The sequence below is a fragment of the Neoarius graeffei genome, chromosome 14 (assembly GCF_027579695.1).
Source record: "Neoarius graeffei isolate fNeoGra1 chromosome 14, fNeoGra1.pri, whole genome shotgun sequence".
Classification (NCBI taxonomy): Eukaryota; Metazoa; Chordata; class Actinopteri; order Siluriformes; family Ariidae; genus Neoarius; species Neoarius graeffei.
In genome coordinates this window covers 37,943,030-37,962,586 of record NC_083582.1, presented here as the reverse complement: position 1 = coordinate 37,962,586, position 19,557 = coordinate 37,943,030, and the positions used below count along the sequence as shown (strand labels likewise).

The window sequence follows — 19,557 nt, the reverse complement described above, 5'->3', positions numbered from 1 at the left end:
CTCGCATTTTTCATATGAAATACATCACGGATCTCAGTGACGCATTTTCCCATATTTCATGCCAATGACATCACTCCCAGCTGCTTCAGTGTTTTTAGATCTTTTTGTCAGATGTTTCTATGGTATACTGACGTACAATTATAAGCATTTCATAAGTTTCAAAAGCTTTTAATGACAAATACATCAAGTTTATGCAGAAAGTCAACATTTACAGTGTTGACCCTTCTTTTACCCCTTTTCCACCCAAATCAGTTCCAGGGCTGGTTCGGGGCTGGTGCTGGTTCACAACTCGTTCAACTTGCGAGCCAGCTGAGAACCAGTTTGCTTTTCCATAGCTCGCGGTGCTAAGCAGAGCCACGTCATTACGTCGCTGTATATGTCAGTTATGGCGCTACATTTGCATAAACCTTGGCGCGAATATCAAAGAAAAAAAAAAAAAAACACGGAAGAAGCAGCAGCAGCAACAATAATAATAAATGACTTCGCGTTTGTACAGCTGCTGCTTCTCGTCGCTTAAAAATGGCGATCTTTCGCAGTCTTGTTATTGTTGTTGGTCTTAACAACTCCGCCGCCCCCCTCCGCTGACGTAAGCGGTTCTTTCCTCTGGCCCAGCAGAGAGTTGGTGCTAGCCTGGAACCGGTTTTTCTGGCCCAGAGCCATTTCTTTGTCAGTGGAAACAGAAAACCCGGTTCCAAACTAAGCACTGGCCCCGAACCAGCCCTGGAACTGCTTTGGTGGAAAAGGGGCATGTCAAGACTCCTGCAATTCACTCTGGCATGCTGGATATCAGCTTCTGGGCCAAATCCTGACTGATGGCAACCCATTCTTGCATAATCAGTGCCTGGAGTTTATCGTAATTCTTTTTTTTTTGTCTGTCCACCCACTTTTTGAGGATTGACCACAGGTTCTTGATGGGATTAAAGTGCATATTCTGGACCAATTTCATTTTTTTTTTAATATGAAAGTATGTCCCTTTACACACTCATCCAGAAGGGTAATTTTGCACAAGGCCATCTGTCTACAGCAGGGAAAAAAAAAAGCGTCTGGAAAAATCCCAAGGGAGTCTGGAGCCAGATTCGTGACGTCACCTGCGGAAGCGCCAGCAGGCTGCGCGAGCTTTGCACGGTTTCAGTGCACAGCCTGTGTAGACCAAGCGCTCCCATTTCTCTCTCATTGTCCGGTCTTTTGGGAAACGATGAGTACTAATCCCATCAAGCTTGGTGTTGCTACACCCTCCTACGATACATCTGTTAACCATTTTAATAATTACGCGATAACGTTGAAGAAATCTGCAGAAAACCACCAGGTCGTTTTCTCATAAACAAACCAGTGCTGACGTAGGATTCAGAGGGAGGCGTCCCGCACGTGACGTCATGAAAATCAATGTTTCCCAGGAAATCCAAATGCCAAGTTTTTTCAGAGGTGGACCAATTCACCTCAAATGGCTTGATTTCAACTGAATTTTTCTGGTATTGCGCAAGGTAAAAAAATTGCACAAAATGTGACATATTTGACCAAAGTTTAATATAAAATAGGAGAATTACATTGATCTTGCTCCTGAATTTATCCGTGACCTGCACTTTAAGATCTGGGGAGTTTCTTGGCCATTGACCCAAAATTTCAGTGTTTTGTTCCCCGAGCCACCGAGTTATCACTTTTGCCTTGTGACATGGTGCTCCATCATGCTGGAAAAAACATTGTTCATCACCAAATTACATCAGTACATCAGAGAAAATAACTTTACCCCAGTCCTCTGCAGTCTGCAAAAAGTCCTGCAAGAAGTTATATTCTCTGATGAAGCCCCCTTCAGACTGTGTGGGACGTCTGGAAAAATGACTGTCCGGAGAAGAAAAGGTGAGCGCTACCATGAGTCCTGTCTCACGCCAACAATAAAGCATCCTGAGACTACTCACGTGTGGGGTCGGGAGTGGGCTCATTGACAGTTTTGCTGAAGAACGCTGCCATGAATAAAGAATGGTATTAAAACATCCTCCAAGAGCAACTTCTCCCAACAATCCAGGAGAAACCTGATGATGAACAATGCTTTTTCCAGCATGATGGAGCGCCATGTCACAAGGCAAAAGTGATAACTCAGTGGCTCGGGGAACAAAACATTGAAATTCTGGGTCCATGGCCAGGAAACTCCCTAGATCTTAATCCCATCGAGAACCTGTGGTCGATCCTCAAAAAGCGGGTGGACAAACAAAAACCCAAGAATTGTGATAAACTCCAAGCACTGATTATGCAAGAACGGGTTGCCATCAGTCAGGATTTGGCCCAAAAGCTGATATCCAGCATGCCAGGGTGAATTGCAGGAGTCTTGAAAAAGGGCCAACACTGTAAATACTGACTCTTTGCATAAACTTGATGTATTTGTCAATAAAAGCCTTTGAAACGCTTATAATTGTATGTCAGTATACCATCTGACTAAAAGATCTAAAAACACTGAAGCAACAAACTTTGAAAACCAAAATTTGTCTCCATCTCAAAACTTGGCCCCGACTCTACATTAATGGAATATAAATTGCTCAAATACAGCATTATTTGAAGCGCCGCCACATGTTCTATGTTACGAGGCTATAAAGGGCAACCAGATGAACATTGAGGACTTGGATGTGTCCGACAGCCTTAACGACCTCGCGCAGATATTACGGCTTTAACGTACACAAACAAACGGTGCAGTACGAGATAAAGAAACCTTCACGTGTGCCCTCAGCTCCTCTGCCCACTGGGCAACATCAACAAAGCTGTACACGTACTGTTCGCTCATATTCGTACACTTAAAGCCTTGTTTAAACACATCTCGTCAGTTCCACAACAGCAGAACTCTCACGGCTTAAATAAAACGTGCCGCACATCGTTGATCATTTCCACTGAGACGTACGAGCTCTCGTCCCTGGAGTTACGGCTCAGAAGGAAACGGACCCCGCTGAGAGAGTTCTTGAAACGATTTCTGCAGTATCTCGCAGCTGGAAAAACTACGGCTGTTAGACGGGCCTCGGCTTTCTGTTTTAGGTCAACTCCAAGTTTCCTGCTAAGAAACCCTGATGCGCTCCACCCACTCAGCCTATGCCAGATGGAGGCTTGTAATGAAGTAAAGCTACAGAGCCAAAAAGTGCCTCTGCTTCGACATCTGGTTCAGCTCACAAACCTGGAACTGATGTTTTCCCCTAAAAAGGCAAGAGAGCATAAACCTACTCGGCTTTACAATTCTAACACATGGCTCGAGTAGAACGAATATTCTAGGCCCTGTCTTAATTGCTAAAGCGTTAATATTATACGAACCCTGCATGCCAAGTATTTCAACTGAATAAACTAGATGTCTTTAATAAAACTCTTATTACGCCGTATGAGGAGAGGTTGGAGTTTTCACTACCACAGAGCACAGCACTAACTAAATCAGACCTTTCATCATATGAATCAGAGTTTCTCCTCATTGTAACCCAAATGCATTTTGGAAATCTGAAATCAGCCAGCAAATGAACTGTTCGTTCGCTGCGCTCCTAGTAACCAGCTACACGCAGAATTAAATACACGCAAGCCTTGACTCGACAGGGTCCGTCTAAGTCAGGTTTAGAAACATGGAAACTGACCGACGAATGCCCTGAAGCCACTGGTAAGCTGGCAGTTTTCCCAAATATGAGTCACAAGGAACAGGTTGGAGCAACCACGACACCATGGGATACAAACAGAAAACAAAAGATAATACAGATAGCAAGAGAGAGTCGAGTCGGGGATAATGAGCAGCGCCGTCAGATTCAGTCAGTCGAGGAACTGCACTGGTTCAGAACGGAAACGTTCAGGTTTTACACCACCGTTTAAACCGTGATCAGGAACAGCAGCGTACGTTAATTACAACGTAAACGGAAATCAGTTTACGCCTCAGGCTTATACAACCAGTCTATCGAAAGTGACGTACAGATACCGTGAAGGGGAGAAAGAGGCAGTGGAGTAAAATGTGATCTTGAGCGCAGCAATAAGCTCGAAACTTTTAGGTACATTACAATAAAACTAAAGGAAACAAAAAGATAACGTCTTTTAAAATCATTTGTTTTCCTTGACCTCTTAGTGCAGAATGACTGAAACCACAACAGTACAAGTGATACAAAGTACAGCCCTGCACTCCCGCGGGGGACCCGTGGGACCCGACGCAAAGCAGTGCGGAGCGGGACAAATTTTGAAAGCTCACTGCGGGTGCGGGCGGGAGGGGGAGTGCACAATGCGGGAGCGGGCGGGAGAGGTGATAAGCTGCAGTCCTGCTAACTAAAAACGTGTTTAAAATAAAATTTATAAATTATTAATTTATGTCTCATTCATATATATATATATATATATATATATAAAATTTGTGCTGGATATTTTATTTGGCATTAATAAAAACATTTTAAGATGCCCAAATTTGCGGATGTGGTCTAATCTTGCGTACGTTTCCGATTCCTTTCCGCTCTTCCGTGTTTGAGATCTCCGATCATGGCAGAAGAGCAGAGCTCCTCTAGTGAAGCTCACAATGGGTATCTCTGTAAAGCCTCAGCTGCGCATGCCGCCTGGCAACGCGCACCCTCGCTACGTGCGCTAGGTGAAGGATCGGTCAGTGGAGAGCTCAGCTAAGCTCAGCATGTTTAATTCCCCAAGCCAATGACAAGAACTTCCGTGAGAAATAACACGAACATCTGCATCATGCGGGATTTGCGGGCGGGAGCGGGAGCAGGACTGAAAATCATAATTCTTTGCGGGAGCGGGACTGAAAATTCTGTCCCGCGCAGACCTCTAATACAAAGAGATGCAAGCACTTAGTGCTTGGGCCCCTTAAAAAAAAAAAAAAATCCCTCCAAAAGAAAACAAGAAGGTTTCTGAGACGGTGCACTTGACTCACAAATAATAGAAGGAAGAAGGAGGAGCAGAAAACAAACAGCAGCAAAGAATGACCCCTAAATAAATTGAAATCCTAAAGCAAACATCAGGGTTACGCACACGGTTCATAATAAGAATATACAATCAGGAGCTTACATGTCTTTGTATGCTGCTCCAATATGAATTTTTACTTCACATTCTTAAAATTTTACACTGAAGACGTGCCAAATCACTCAATCGGGCGAAAAGTGGGCTTTAACATATGATATAAAATACTCTGATGTACAGATCATTGAAAAACGCAACAAAATTACAAAACGTCTTCAAAGCAAATACGCACGAGTAAAATGATCACTAAAACCCGCACAGACTTGATAACAGAAAAAAGTTAAACGATCAACACTAGAGGTCGACCGATCTATCGGCCGGCCGATTTAATCGGCCGATTTTTGCCATTTTTTAATGAATCGGCATCGGCCGATTTTCTTATTTGGTCGCGCCGATTTAAAGTCAGGCATGACAGCTACGTAGAACGCGGCGTGCAAAAGACCCAAGCCAACAAACGTTTCAGGAGTCAGCAGAGATAGCCTACAGGTAAGGCTTCAATTCTTACATTTCAATGTCCTAAAGTCATATATTTGCTCTCATGATAGTTGTAATCTGTGATGTGTTGCTTCATTTAGCGAAAGGAAAAACGAATAGCATTTCAACTGCATCGGAGTTGTAGAATTCCTCTCGAAACGAAACGTTGCGATGCGTAGCCTTGTGGCCGCGAGTGCGTCGGGAATGCGTCGACTATGTAAGCCCCCTTAAAGTGCCATTCCACCATTGGATGTATTCTTTGGCATAAAATACAATATATTTTGACAACATATATAAATGGTATCACTAGATAGAGAAATCTTTTAGCTTCAAAATGATATATCAAACATAATTTGACAACGACAAGTATATTAATTTTGCGACCAAAGTCACCTACCCTTTTAATTTCCGCACGTGATGTCATCGGCAGGTTCCCCTTCTTGTGTACCACGTGACGTGGCACACGTAATGGCGGATAGAACGTGATAAAAATAATACCAATAAATCTAGCTAATACCAATAAATCTAGCTAACTGAAAGATTAACTCAATTTTTCGCAATTTTTTTGGCCCCCATAAACGAGGAGAAATGACTCTCTCACTCTGGGGGTTTCCTGGTCTAAAAATAGACCGACACGTGGTACACAAGAAGGGGACCCTGCCGATGACATCACGTTTCACTACCGCGCGGAAATTAAAAGGGTAGGTGACTTTGGTCGCAAAATTAATATACTTGTTGTCAAAAAATTATGTTTGATATATCATTTTGAAGCTAAAAGATTTCTCTGTCTAGTCATGTTATCATAAAATATATTGTATTTTATGCCAAAGAATACATCCAATGGTGGAATGGCACTTTAACGCTGGTGACCGCTATGTTCCGATCTAAACTGTAGTAACGGACAATCAAAGTGAAAAGTTAACAAAAAGAGGACGCAAAACTAACCTGTGAACGTATTACAACATTGCCATCCCATGTCCATTCGTTTTCGCGATGTGTACATGTTTGATTTGATTGTGAACCAGAGACCGATGCTAGACCCCTGCAGTTCCTATTTCCGGTTTCCTGCACAGCATGCTGGGAGACGGAGTTTTATATTGTTGAAACGGAAACGTGTGAAAGTTCAAGGCATGGAAGTTCCACAGTGAAACTGTATAACTTGAACATGTATTTTGCCGTTTTGAAGTAACTATCTGAAGTTGTCACATCATGGAAGTCTTCTTGCACTCTGTTAGTCTATTGATTATTCATTTTAATACGTTTAAGTCATTAATTAGGGCCCGAGCCCTATGGGCGAAGGCCCTATTGTTCTTGTAAGAGTTCACTATTATTATTCTTCTTCCGTCTTCTTCTTCTTCTTCTTCTTCCGTCTTCTTCTTCTTCTTCTTTATTTTTCTCCGCTGTTGGGCCATTTTCGGGGCGCTTGCCATGGGCGAAAACGCACGAAATTTGGCACCACTTCCGAGAATTGCCACCGCTACTCAGAACCAGAAGCCCAAACTTGGCCGGGGCTCCGGGCCTCTATAGCGCCCCCTAAGTCGTTGTGATTTTGGCCTCCCGCATTAAGGTGCCTGGGTGCCATGTAGTTTGTAGTAGTGGCATGCCATTTGGTACGCATATGTATCTCACTAAGCCGCACAAAAATGTAATGCCAATGCATTAGCCACGCCCAACAGGAAGTGAGGTAATTTCACTTTTGTGCGAAATGCATGGCCACGAAGACGGCGCAACTCCTCCTAGACCGTTCATAGGAATGTCACCAAAATTGATACACATCATCTACAGACATGGCTGACTAAAGTTACTAAATACGTTTCACGTACGATCAACCGTTCAGAAGTTATACGTCAATCAATTTTCGATGCAAAATTTTACATGCTTAAAAATTCATTACAAATCTTCTGATTGCTCAAAACTGCTCATACTTCACACGCAGATCACTCATTGGGCTTCTGACATGTTACCCAATTTCTGTGATATTTCGCCACTGGGGGCGCTACTTTTGGGCAAAAATTCCAATCTTTCCTCAAATTTGGTCAAACTTCACGGCCACCCTCTTACTAACTCCCATGTCATGTATACCACATTTTGGGAATTTTCGTCCATGGGGGGCGCTGTTTTTGGCCGACGCAATTGCTCCAAAACGGGTTTTTGGTAAATTATCCCATAATGCTTTTCCTTCACACCACTACCTTGTGATAGTACGTTGCTGTTGTAGACACTTATTTTTCCAACTCATAATCGCTCATGTACAGCATAGCGCCACCTACTGACATGGGAAAAACCAAAAAATTTATTCTTCAAAAATCTATATCTCATCTTCTATTTACTCAATTGTCATCAAACTTCATACGCAAACTCTTCATAGCTCACCTGACATTTACGCCAAATTTTGTGCACTTTCGCCCCTGGGGGGGCTGGTTATGGCAAAAATGATATTGCAGCTTCTGATTTGTCAAGCTTGGCAAGCAAACTCTTTACAAGACCCTTATTGGGGCACTTGCCATGGTCGACAACGCACGAAATTTGGCTCCTTTTTCTTAGACTGCCACCGCTACTGAGAACCAGAAGCCCAGATCTAGGCGGGCCTCAGGGCCTCTATAGCGCCCCCCGAGCACCGTACAGTGCGAGACCCTATTGTTACCATGTGTCCAATTCTGTGCTTTGTCGCCATTGTGGGAGTAATGTCTCTTGCCGAAGAAGCTGTGGAGGTTATTTCGCGGGGACGCATGCCCCCGCCCCCCTTGGCCGCTGGCGCGAGGGCCCGTCGAGGCCGCTTGCGGCTTTAATTTGTTAATTCTTATTGTTATGATGAGTACAGTCATTTTTATATAATACAGAATATTTATAGTATATATTATGTTATTTATAATGAATAAATGTTATGAATAATAAAATCTAAATGAAATTAATAATTTCTTTCATTAACATATAGTAACATAGTAACATTAAAGGTACTATTAAATGCTAACCTTGAATGTTTGTTCTGTTTAGGAATTGCTATTTTTTTATGTTGCTAGTACATCCTGTGTTAGTGTGTTTGCAGCACTAATATTTTTTTCATATTTATTTTTATGTTGATTATATGTCGAATATTTCAGACTCAGAGGTCAGTAGTATTTCATTAGTAGCCTTTGACTTAACTGGTATTTATTTATTTTATATTTATTTCATATGTTGATTTTTTCAGAGTGTTCAATTTTCAATAAATCGGGTTAAGTTTATAAGTGTTGTGCGTCCTCTTACTAGTATGATATTTTAGCATGCCAATTAAGGACAATACGATAGCATATCGGCCCTAAAAATCGGCCCAAAACAAATCGGCAGCTCATATCGGCCATCGGCTGACTCTGACCTCTAAATATCAGTATCGGCTTTAGAAAAACCCATATCGGTCGACCTCTAATCAACACTCATCCACTTCAGATGAAGACCTTTTACTTAAAGCAGAATTGAAGTCACGTTTAAACTTGCTTTATTTCTTAATTAACGTGTTATTCAATTACTTTTTCGGTTTTAGTAACCTTATATCGTGACTCGTATCGGCAACTAATTGCAATTAAATATTCGGTTTTTAGCCGTGTTGAATTTAGTTAGTTTGGTCCACGGCAGGCGTCGCTTATCCACGCGATCTTCACGAGACTTTGAAACATGAAGCGTCAGCACCGCCATTTTGAAAACTGCTTTCCAAACAAAGTATTGCACAAAAACGAGTTTAAATGACTATTGCTGCCTACTTTTTTCAAACTTTCCTGATCGCTGTCAAAACAAACAAAACTTCCGGCTTGATTACATCAGCGTTCGAAAGAGAGCGCGCGCGTCTTTTGACAACGTTGGCAGATGTTGGTCACTTTGATTTCCGCTGTACGTTTTACTTCCGTCCTACGATGTCTCGCACAGGTCTCAACTAATCTCGTTTACGGCCATCGCTTTGACATATGGACCGATATATTACAGAGTGTATTTCAAACACTCATAACGTGCTATAGCAGTGACTAAATAGCGATCAAAAATACATTCAGATATTTAATAAAATGAGAAATAGGATTTTTATTTAAAAGATGCCCTTCCACCCAAAACGTTTAATACTGGCTCTTTTTGAAATACCATAGCTCACTCCGAGTTGCATATGCATGCTGCATGTGAAAATGTAATTCTACTCCCATTCCCTGTATTAGCTTATGAAAGAAAGTAGTCGGAAAAACGAGCGAATCTGAAAAAGCCATACGAACTTGCGTCACTTCGAAAATTAGTATTCATGGCCTCGCCCACCTTGGCTTGCGACCGCCCACGGGAAGAAAGTTCGGATTTAAGCGCGAGGAGAGATAGCAGAGCCCATCTCGTCAGTAGCTAACGAAGAGGACCTAACAGCAAGTTGAAAACATGTCTGAACAAGTTCGTGCCTGTGTTATTTGTGGCAGTAACACATCAGCGTTGCATTTCTTGCCCAAGATAGAAGAGGTGAAGAAGAAATGGTTGGAATTTATCTTTGGAACACCACCAGTGAAGTATAATGCAGCGTTAGTACTGTGTTCTGATCATTTCAACCACAGTGACTTTTCAAACTTCGGTGCCTTCAGTAGTGGTTTTGCTTCGAGATTGTTTTTAATCCCTGGATCTGTAGTCAAGACGATCGACCACCAGCTCACAAGCTGTAAGTAAAACGAACTTTTTGTTCGAAGGTTTTTATTACAAAAATAGCATGTTCATATTCTCCATGTTAGCATGCATGACATGGTCACAAGCTAGGCAGGGATGGGAGTTTTCCGCTTTTCGGCGGATTTCCGCTTTTTCTGAGTGAAAAACGACCTTTTTATATTATGCCAAATCCGTTGAGAATTTTTTTTTTTATTAATTTCGGGGGGTTGGGGTATGTTCCTTCATGCTGCTCAAACTTTATTAACGCCAACGATGTTTACACATTATTTGTAAGTCGCCATCTTTAGTCTCGTTTAAATGTGATGTAAAATTCGTGTTATCTACATTGTTATTGGTCAAAACATCGACGTCGAGACCATAATAGCCAATCAAAACAGTTTTTACAAAGCCACCCACATCCGCTTGTTCATCTGCATGCACCTCCCAAAAATTGTGACCACTGCAGACAGCGTCGCAGACAAGAGGGCTCCGATTGGTCCACTCTACATCCGCTGTACACGGCACTTCCGCTTCCCTACTTTCCCAGTTTGGTTTGTTTTCACTACCGCCATTTTTAAAAACACGAGCGAAGATGGAGCAGCACGAAGAGCGGTTGATCGAGGAAGTACGGACATCTATACGACTCCAGTTCTAGTCATTATAAGTAACCGGAGGATAAACACTCCACTAACCACACCCACCAACTACTCCTAGCGATTTCGCGACTTCGCGCCCCCTTGCGTTGTAGCGGTGAATAACATCGCGCACGCCTATTACTCCCCGCTCAACGATAAATTACAACTGTCTGCGAAAAGCTATCTGCGAAAGCCTTGTCGCAAGAGCATGCAGAGGCCATTAGCCAATCAGAGGAAACATGTTTACATGTCATGAATATTAATGAGTAAGAGCTGAAATCCTGTCGTTCTCCCGCCACCCACTCCTCCACCAAACTAGAACAGCCTGAAACAGGAGAACCACAGCATTTTTTTCACCAAAACCTGCTCACAGGGCATTCATTCATACTAGAGACCAACGCACAATTAATGAAAAAACGATGCAATGAGATCTTTAAAAAAAAAAAAAAATTTGCCTTCAGTTCTCCTTTAAAGTGGAACTAGACGAACGAGTGCTCCGAGAGCACAACATCCCCTGCTACAATATATTGCAAATGAAACTGCAATATGTGTATTACTGTCCTATAACAAAGCCTTTTGCCAAGTTTTGTGAAATTCCTCCAAATAAACATTGTAAGATGAGTTGATTTCAGACCCTTTCTGGGACGGGCAGACTTCGCCACAACATAATCCCTCTTTGGGCCTTTCGGCCAGCGGGGAATAAAAACGGAAAGCTTCGACATTAACCTTCATGTCCTTCACGCAATTTCTCTCCTGAACAGAACATCTGGTTCATCTGCTGCACTTTACCTTCATATTTCCTCATTTCACTCCTACAGAGCATCCTCAGGCAGGAGAAGTGGGTGTGTGTGTCTTAACTGTATCCCAAATGAATAAATAAATAAAATAACCAGCCAACCAAAGCTGTGTTCAAGCTCCGTCGTTTCAAATATTTTTTTTGGGGGGGGAATGATCCTGACATGGCCTGTAAAACACTACCGTTCAACATTTACACCCGATCCAGGACTGACTGCAGATCTGTAGAGTAGTGACTGCCCTGAGCTCACCTTAAGGCCTTCACACATCAGACACGACACCAATTACATATGGAAAGCGTGTGTGCACCGAGTCGGATGCGATTTTTAAAACATTGTGTTCCATTTCATGCTGCAACTGTCAGTAGCGTCCTGAGGGAAGAATGAAAACCCAAGCATACAGACATGCTGTAAAGTAAGAGAAAAAAAAAAAAGGTTTCTACCTGTTGTTAGAAAGGACATGACAAGGAGAGTTTTATATAACGTAGCTCAAGAACAGAAACGGAGACACAGGATGCTGGACAACAAAGACAAATGCACTGCTCACGGTGCTGTCGCTCCACAGGTGAAACACAGACGCTCAAGGCCAATTTATGCTGGCAACCCAGTCCTCGCAGACGGTGTCGCAGATAGTGTCTGCGTAGCCCCCCCACCTTCGCAGACGCTCTGCGCGCACCTCCCAAAAATTGTGACCACCGCAGAAGCCTCGCAGACAGCGTCGCAGACAAGAGGGCTCTGATTGGTCCACTCTACATCCGCTGTACACGCACTTCCGCTTCCCTACTTTCCCGGTTTGGTTTGTTTTCACGACCGGCATTTTTAAAAACACGAGCGAAGATGGAGCAGCACGAAGAGCGGTTGATTGAGGAAGTACGTACATCTATACGACTCCAGTTCTAGTCATTATAAAAAAAAAAAAGTTCTAGTCATTATAAGTAACCGGAGGATAAACACTCCACTAACCACACCCACCAACTACTCCTAGCGACTCCACGCCCCCTTGCGTTGTGCCAGTGAATAACATCGCGCACGCCTATTCCCCCGCTCAACGATAAATTACAACTGTCTGCGAAAAACTATCTGCGAAAGCCTTGTCGCAAGAGCATGCAGAGGCCTTCAGCTGCCAGACATGAGTGACGGAGGCTCACTGCTACAGTCCAGGCCATCGTGTCTGCTTTTTCTGTTCGCCTGTTGCATTATGTGACATCACCGGACGCCTCGTTTGATCAGTCAGGTAATCATGTGAAGTCTCATAAACAATAATATGCACTGTAATGTATATATGTAACAAGAACTTACATTTAATGATTTAGGGAAAACATTTTATCCGAAAATTAGGACTTGGTGCACTAGGATTTTACAGTGTTTAAAGTGCATATTCTGGACCAGTTTTGTTTTTTTATATGAAAGTATTGCCACTTTTCCACTACCAACGCGGCTGAGTTGGGCTGAGTCGAGCTGAGCGGGGCTGTTGGAGTTGCATTTCGACTACAACCGTGCTGAACCGTGCTGGCTGGAAGTGGGTGGACACATTGGGTGGAGTTAGCGAAAGTGGGTGGACGTCACGTGATGTCGTTAAGCGGCGCAAACAGTGACATCAGTGATCTTTTAAGCGGTAGTCTCACGACCTGGAGAGTAAACAATAAACATGGAGGACATGGAGTCGTTAGTGTTGCTGGTCTTGGTGCTGTTGGCGTTGTCAGGCTTCAGAAATTCTCGTAATTCGTAATTATTCTTCTTCCGGGTTTACGGTGTTTACAGATCCCAGCGTGCTCGCGGGGCGTGTGTGGGCGTGAGGACACTCCTCCTCACCAATCAGTGCACAGGGGAGTGTCTGCTCACGCCCCTAGCCCCACTCGGCTCGGTTTGGCTCGCTTCAGCCCCACTCCAAAACCTTGCGAGTTTTGGGTGCTAAGCAGGGCTGAAGCGAGCGGAGTCGTGCTGCTCTGAGGTAGTCGAAACGCGAGCCGTGTCAGGCTGAAGTGAGCTGAAAAAGGGTAGTGGAAAAGGGCCATAAGTCCCTTTACACACTCATCCAGAAGGGTAATTTTGCACAAGGCCATCTGTCTACAGCAGGAGGAAGGGAAAAAAAAAAAAAAAGGCATCTGGAAAAATCCCAAGGGAGTCTGGAGCCAGATTCATGACGTCACCTGCGGAAGCGCCAGCAGGCTGCGTGAGCTTTGCACAGTTTCAGTGCACAGCCTGTGTAGACCAAGCGCTCCCATTTCTCTCTCATTGTCCGGTCTTTTGGGAAACGATGAGTACTAATCCCATCAAGATTGGTGTTGCTACACCCTCCTACGATACGTCTGTTAACCATTTTAATAATTACGCGATAATGTTGAAATTTGCAGAAAACCACCAGGTCGTTTTCTCATAAACAAACCAGCGCTGACGTAGGATTCAGAGGGAGGCGTTCCGCACGCGACGTCACGAAAATCAATGTTTGCCGGGAAATCCAAATGCCAAGTTTTTTCAGAGGCGGACCAATTCGCCTCAAATGGCTTGATTTCAACTGAATTTTTCTGGTATTGCGCAAGGTAAAAAAAATTGCACAAAATGTGACAGATATTTGACCAAAGTTTAATATAAAATAGGAGAATTACATTGATCTTGCTCCTGAATTTACCCGTGATGTGCACTTTAACTGAAATGGAGAGGTGGAAGCAGTTTCTCTCCCCCTCTATATCCGAAGCGCATAAACCTCAGTCTTTACACACACCGACTTCTGACACAACTGGCTTGATGGCGGTTTCAAACGCTTTGTGCTGCACTTGATGCAAGTCGCACATCTAGAAATGACTCGGAAGCACGTTGAATGTTGTGCTGGCAGTGGCGTAAACAGAAATGAAGTTTGGTGGAACGGAGAAAGCAGCCAGCAGGAGTAAGCTAGATTTTGAAAGCATCTAATTGAAAATCCAACACCTTCCTTTCAGCTCCACCTCCAAAACATATGGACGCAGACCGCCTGACTGACCACCGCTGGAGGACGAGTCCACAAAAGATAGAGCGTTTTTTTTTTTTGGGGGGGGGGGGGGGGGGGGGGGGGAATGATTGGACAGGCATTTTACAGCCCTGCCACAGAATAATTTTCTTTTTATTGCCAGAGCATTTGATTGCTGCTGGGATGTAAACAGAATACCCACCCTGCCTTAAAAAAAAAAAAAAGTACTTTATAAATCAATATAATAAATGCTACCTATGACATGATGACTCGAGTGCTCTCGAGCAGTGTTTCTTGACCACTGGGCCGTAATTCTCTCTCCCTCCCCCAAAGTTGAAGCTCATTTTTCCTCGTAGTAGGGTACAATTGCTGGGTTGCATCCGACGTCACAGTCGCCTCATTAAGCTACGGTCACACTACAGCTCGCGATGGGTTATTGATGAAAATGAGGCATTTTGGTGGTGATGCATGGTAATATACATGCGAGCTAAAAGTTGTGGTCATACAGCAGGTGAACGCTTGACTGATACTGATTTGAGCGCAATCAGCACAGGCAGATACGAACGCTGGTTTCACAGTGGCTTTGCAAAGGATCATCACGGTCATGTTTGTTTCTAACCATGTTATAACACTCTTTAAATACTCCGCTTCGTTTTCGTAAACATCACGCCTGCTAATAAACACTCTTCCTGCACTTCAATCCATCCACCACTGTCTGTCCCGTAGTGCTCTGATCCCCAGATCTTTACTCTAGCCATGTAAAAAGTTATTCGCCTCTACGCTCTTCCAGGTTTTCATCTGTGTGTCCGTGTAGAACGATGTCTGCAGCACCAGGTAGATTGAGATGTCGGGGAACTCAACGGATGGATCATTTTTCAACTCGTAGGAAAAATCCTTCTTTGTTAGCGTGTAAGGATCTAATCCCATTGAGTGGTTTCTGTATCCACTTCTTGGTTTTAATAACTTGTTTGCTGAACACAAACATGGCAGTAAGTTCTTGTGTTAATGGACCAGACTCCACTTTTGGATCATTAATCCCTTTTGACTGAGAATGACCCGCATGCATGGTTTGGCTTCTGGCACATCCGTACAGTTTTAAATACAAAACCTACAATTAAAAAGTTTGTTTTTACTGCATTTATTTAATTCCTGGGCTCCCATCTGTAACAGGGAGTGATGTCGCATCCCATTAATTTATATCCGTCTCAGAAACTGGTCTCTCATTTGGGACATTATGGTTAAAAAAAAAAAAAAAAAAAAAAAACATTTTTCTAATTTTACTTTTTTTTTTTTTGCATTTACCTAACACTCAATGTTTCTTTTGTCATGTTTAATAAGAATAAAGATAGCATCTTGGTTTATCTGGCCTCCATTGTGGAAGTTGTTTTTGATTACAATTCAAATGCTTTTGTAAAACTGATTTACATATAAAATAACTACATCATGAAGAGTTAAAGCCCCTCCTTCACAGAGGAGTGAAAATATTTAATTTTTTTGATTGCTTGGGTTAAAAATGCCAAGTTATGATGACTGAATTGATTATTCACTTAAATGAGACACATTTTGGATATTTGATATGGCGAAATAGGACACAATGGAAAAATCAAGAACACACCGGAAAGATGAGAATAACAGTGCTGGTAAAAGAAGAGAGATTGTACCGGCTGAAGGTCGCGCGGGTCTCTGCTGCGGCACGCGAGCAACGGGACATCACTACCGCACCGGACGGAGCGCGAGGCGGAGCAAAATGACTGGTTGTAGATTCTATCAAAAGTTCAATCTAAATTGACCATGGTTGCAAAATATTGGCCAAAACTACACAAACACTACGAAATATGAAAGTAAGATGAAAAAGAAAAACATTCTATTGCCTTATACTGCAAGACTAAAACAAGACTATCAAAACTCACTTTTTCAGTGATAACGTCCGAACAGATCACCCGTGTAACTAAGCACGACCCACGTAACTAAGCACTGTAATTAAGCACAATCAACTTCTAACTGTTGGAGTGGAAAATTCCATTCTACACATGCAAATTGTTAACGTGTGTCCTTCCCCACACACAAATAACACGCTACGGTTTAAAAAAAAAAAAAACACAACTCATTTTATAGCTCAGAAATCATACAAGACCAGCTACCATTGCAACATTCTGCAAGAAACATTCTATACCTAACTTTCAGCTTTCGTTTTAAAAAACAAAATCGCAGATTTATAACAATGTTTATATGGCGTAGTGATTTTAAGTTACTACTTTTGGTGAGGTAGTGACCTCGACCCTGAGGCTCTCTGTTTAGATCAAAACACACGATCGTATGGTTTTGGGTCTGCGGAAAATGGAGTTACGACGGTGATCAAATATTTTGTATGATGTTTTATTACGGTTATGATTATTCTGTGAGTGCACCAATCCTTAGGTGTATAAAGTTACAACTTAAAATACAATTAGGTGATAAGTGTAGACTTTTCAGTGGACTACAACCTTTTTAAGGGAATGCGACGTAGTCAACCATTGATCATGTCCCAGATCAAGCCGCCATTTTTCCACAAACATGCTGAATTTTTGCCAAATTCTGAATAGAGTATTCGCATCAAAGACTTAGTTTTATCTGTATTATTTCTTTCATCATTTTATTTCAAATTAAAACCATCGCTATTCAAAACTGTATAGTTTATTGACTGAGTATGTTTAGTGGGGCACCCCCACAGCACCCAGTTTCTGAGACAGACCCAGATATTACAAGAGATTATTAGATTCTAATAGAACACATGAGCCAGAATAATTAGTGATCTTTCTTTTTTAATGGGCCCCGACCTGTTACAAGTATGAACAGGTGGGGTGTAAAGCAGAAAAGGTCGAGAACCCAGGTTCTAGAGCAGTGTGTGTGTGTGTCCAGTCTAATCACAATAACCCAACACACACCAGCAGTGTTTTGGGCTCAAACAGAAGCTCTAATCCAACCCAGGTCTGCTTCCTGAGCTCACAGTAGCTATTTGTTAAGTAAAACAGAGATTACGCAATACTTCACACACACCCTGAGCGATTTATTTATTTGATACGTGATGAGACAAGACACAGCCACAGCCTGCTAACCAGCTAAGCTAAGCTAACAGCCTACGCACAAAGGCTAGCTTTACTTTTCTTCCAACAGCTTCTGAGCGAGCAAAGGAAGAAAAAACCCCACACAACCTCAGTGTTTCTACTTTAAACGAATAAGCAGTCTTTCTCAAACAGAACCGGGCTGAGATTTGGACCACGTAAGCTGTTTACAAACGGTTTAGCCAAGTTAGCAGGTCAGATGAGCTCCACTCTGAGGGCGAAGATCCAGCTAGGAGTTTAATTTTTAAAAAAGGATGAAACTTACACCACGACCCTCGATATGATCCACGACACCATGTTCCGTCAGGCCGCAGCAGCAGCAGGGCATGAGAAGGCAGATGAGAGGAGCTCAGACCCGGACACACCACAGGCTAGCGAGGCTAGCTGTTAGCTCGTAGCACGTACCGTACCGCGGTTTAAACTTCTATTGCAAAAGTTAAGGTTCAACTCCCGTGACACACTGCCTTAAAACCGACATTATATGAGCAGCTGAAGCGCTTCAGCGAACCTGTGGAAATAAACTCGGCCTGTTTCCGGAACCCCGAACCCGCTCCTCCGGAGCCGAGACCTAACCGACACTGATGGATCTGGGCGGAGCAGCTCGCACAACAAGGTGCGCGTGTTGGCTTCAGAAACATTTGATTTACTAAACCCCACCCCTGGCGTGAAGGGATTGGTCGAGATGTTATATTGACCCAAATATCGGAACGCGATTGGTTGAAATCCGTGCTTATCAAAAAAACCCAGTTCGAATTTCTCAGAAGACGCAGCAGCAGCCTTTATTTATCACACGTCACTGAGCGCTATGTAAATTACCTGGAGAGGTCATTGTCCAATCCGCGCTGTGGAGACGAGTGAAGCCGTCTAGCCGCCATATTACCACTCCCATCGCGTGGCTCTGGTGTGTGCGTGTGTGTTAAACCGCCGTATCCGAGCAAATTTGCCCCGAAAAAAGTATTTCCTGACTATTTTTCCTTTCATTACCTCCTCTTATTTTCTCAACCTTTCTCCACATTCCTTACATATTTTACAGTGCTCTCCTCCACTGTTATTTTTCCCCTTTTCCATTTCAGTCTCTGATCATTTTTTTAGCGGCTCTTTTACTCCTTGAGCAACGGCTATAATTATCGACACTTTAACGATCTTTTGGCCGTTGCAAAAGTCGGAAAGATTTTCAATATGTAAACTGCATGAATAATTACTCAAACTTCCACTGAAAAAAATAAGTTGATTCAGTCCAATTACTTGGCGTATCAGATCACGTGACACCGTTCCACAATTATCGACACCTTTGTCCACAGTTATCGACACCGTTCCACAATTATCAACACCTTTGTCCACAGTTATCAAAGATTCAAGACTCAAAGATTTTTACTGTCAATTCACTATACGTATATCCAGGACTTATAGGAGAATCGAAATGCCGTTTCTCTCTCACCTTACTTGTAAAAAAACAGATAATTACACACACACACAAACAAAAAAAAATTATATTAAGAAAAACAATATATATATTTATAAATATAGATAATAGATAAAATACACTCTAAAATCAAACAATGTACAAAATAGCAGTAGTACAAAGCACTGTTATCAACACTGTTCCACAATTATCGACACCTTTGTCCACAGTTATCGACACCTTTGTCCACAGTTGTCGACACCGTTCCACAATTAGACACATTTGTCCACAGTTGTCAACACCTTTGTCCACAGTTGTCAACACCGTTCCACAGTTGTCGACACCTTTGTCCACAGTTGTCGACACCTTTGTCCAAAGTTATCGACACCTGTCCACAGTTATCGACACCATTCCATAATTAGACACCTTTGTCCACAGTTATCGACACCGTTCCACAGTTGTCGACACCTTTGTCCACAGTTATCGACACCTTTGTCCACAGTTATCGACACCTTTGTCCACAGTTGTCGACACCTTTGTCCACAGTTGTCGACACCTTTGTCCACAGTTGTCGACACCTTTGTCCACAGTTGTCGACACCTTTGTCCAC

At 42.8% G+C, this 19,557-nt stretch overlaps 1 protein-coding gene across 1 annotated transcript in view; it reads right to left on the bottom strand.

Moving 5' to 3' along the window:
* The window catches only part of reep3b (receptor accessory protein 3b), a 69,700-nt gene extending 51,537 nt beyond the window's left edge, over window positions 1-18,163 (bottom strand). The window contains exon 1 of the mRNA XM_060939598.1: window positions 17,811-18,163. Coding sequence (XP_060795581.1) covers window positions 17,811-17,842 — 32 coding nt within the window. The 5' untranslated portion in view covers window positions 17,843-18,163. The remainder of the gene's footprint in view (window positions 1-17,810) is intronic.
* Window positions 18,164-19,557: the final 1,394 nt, after the last annotated feature.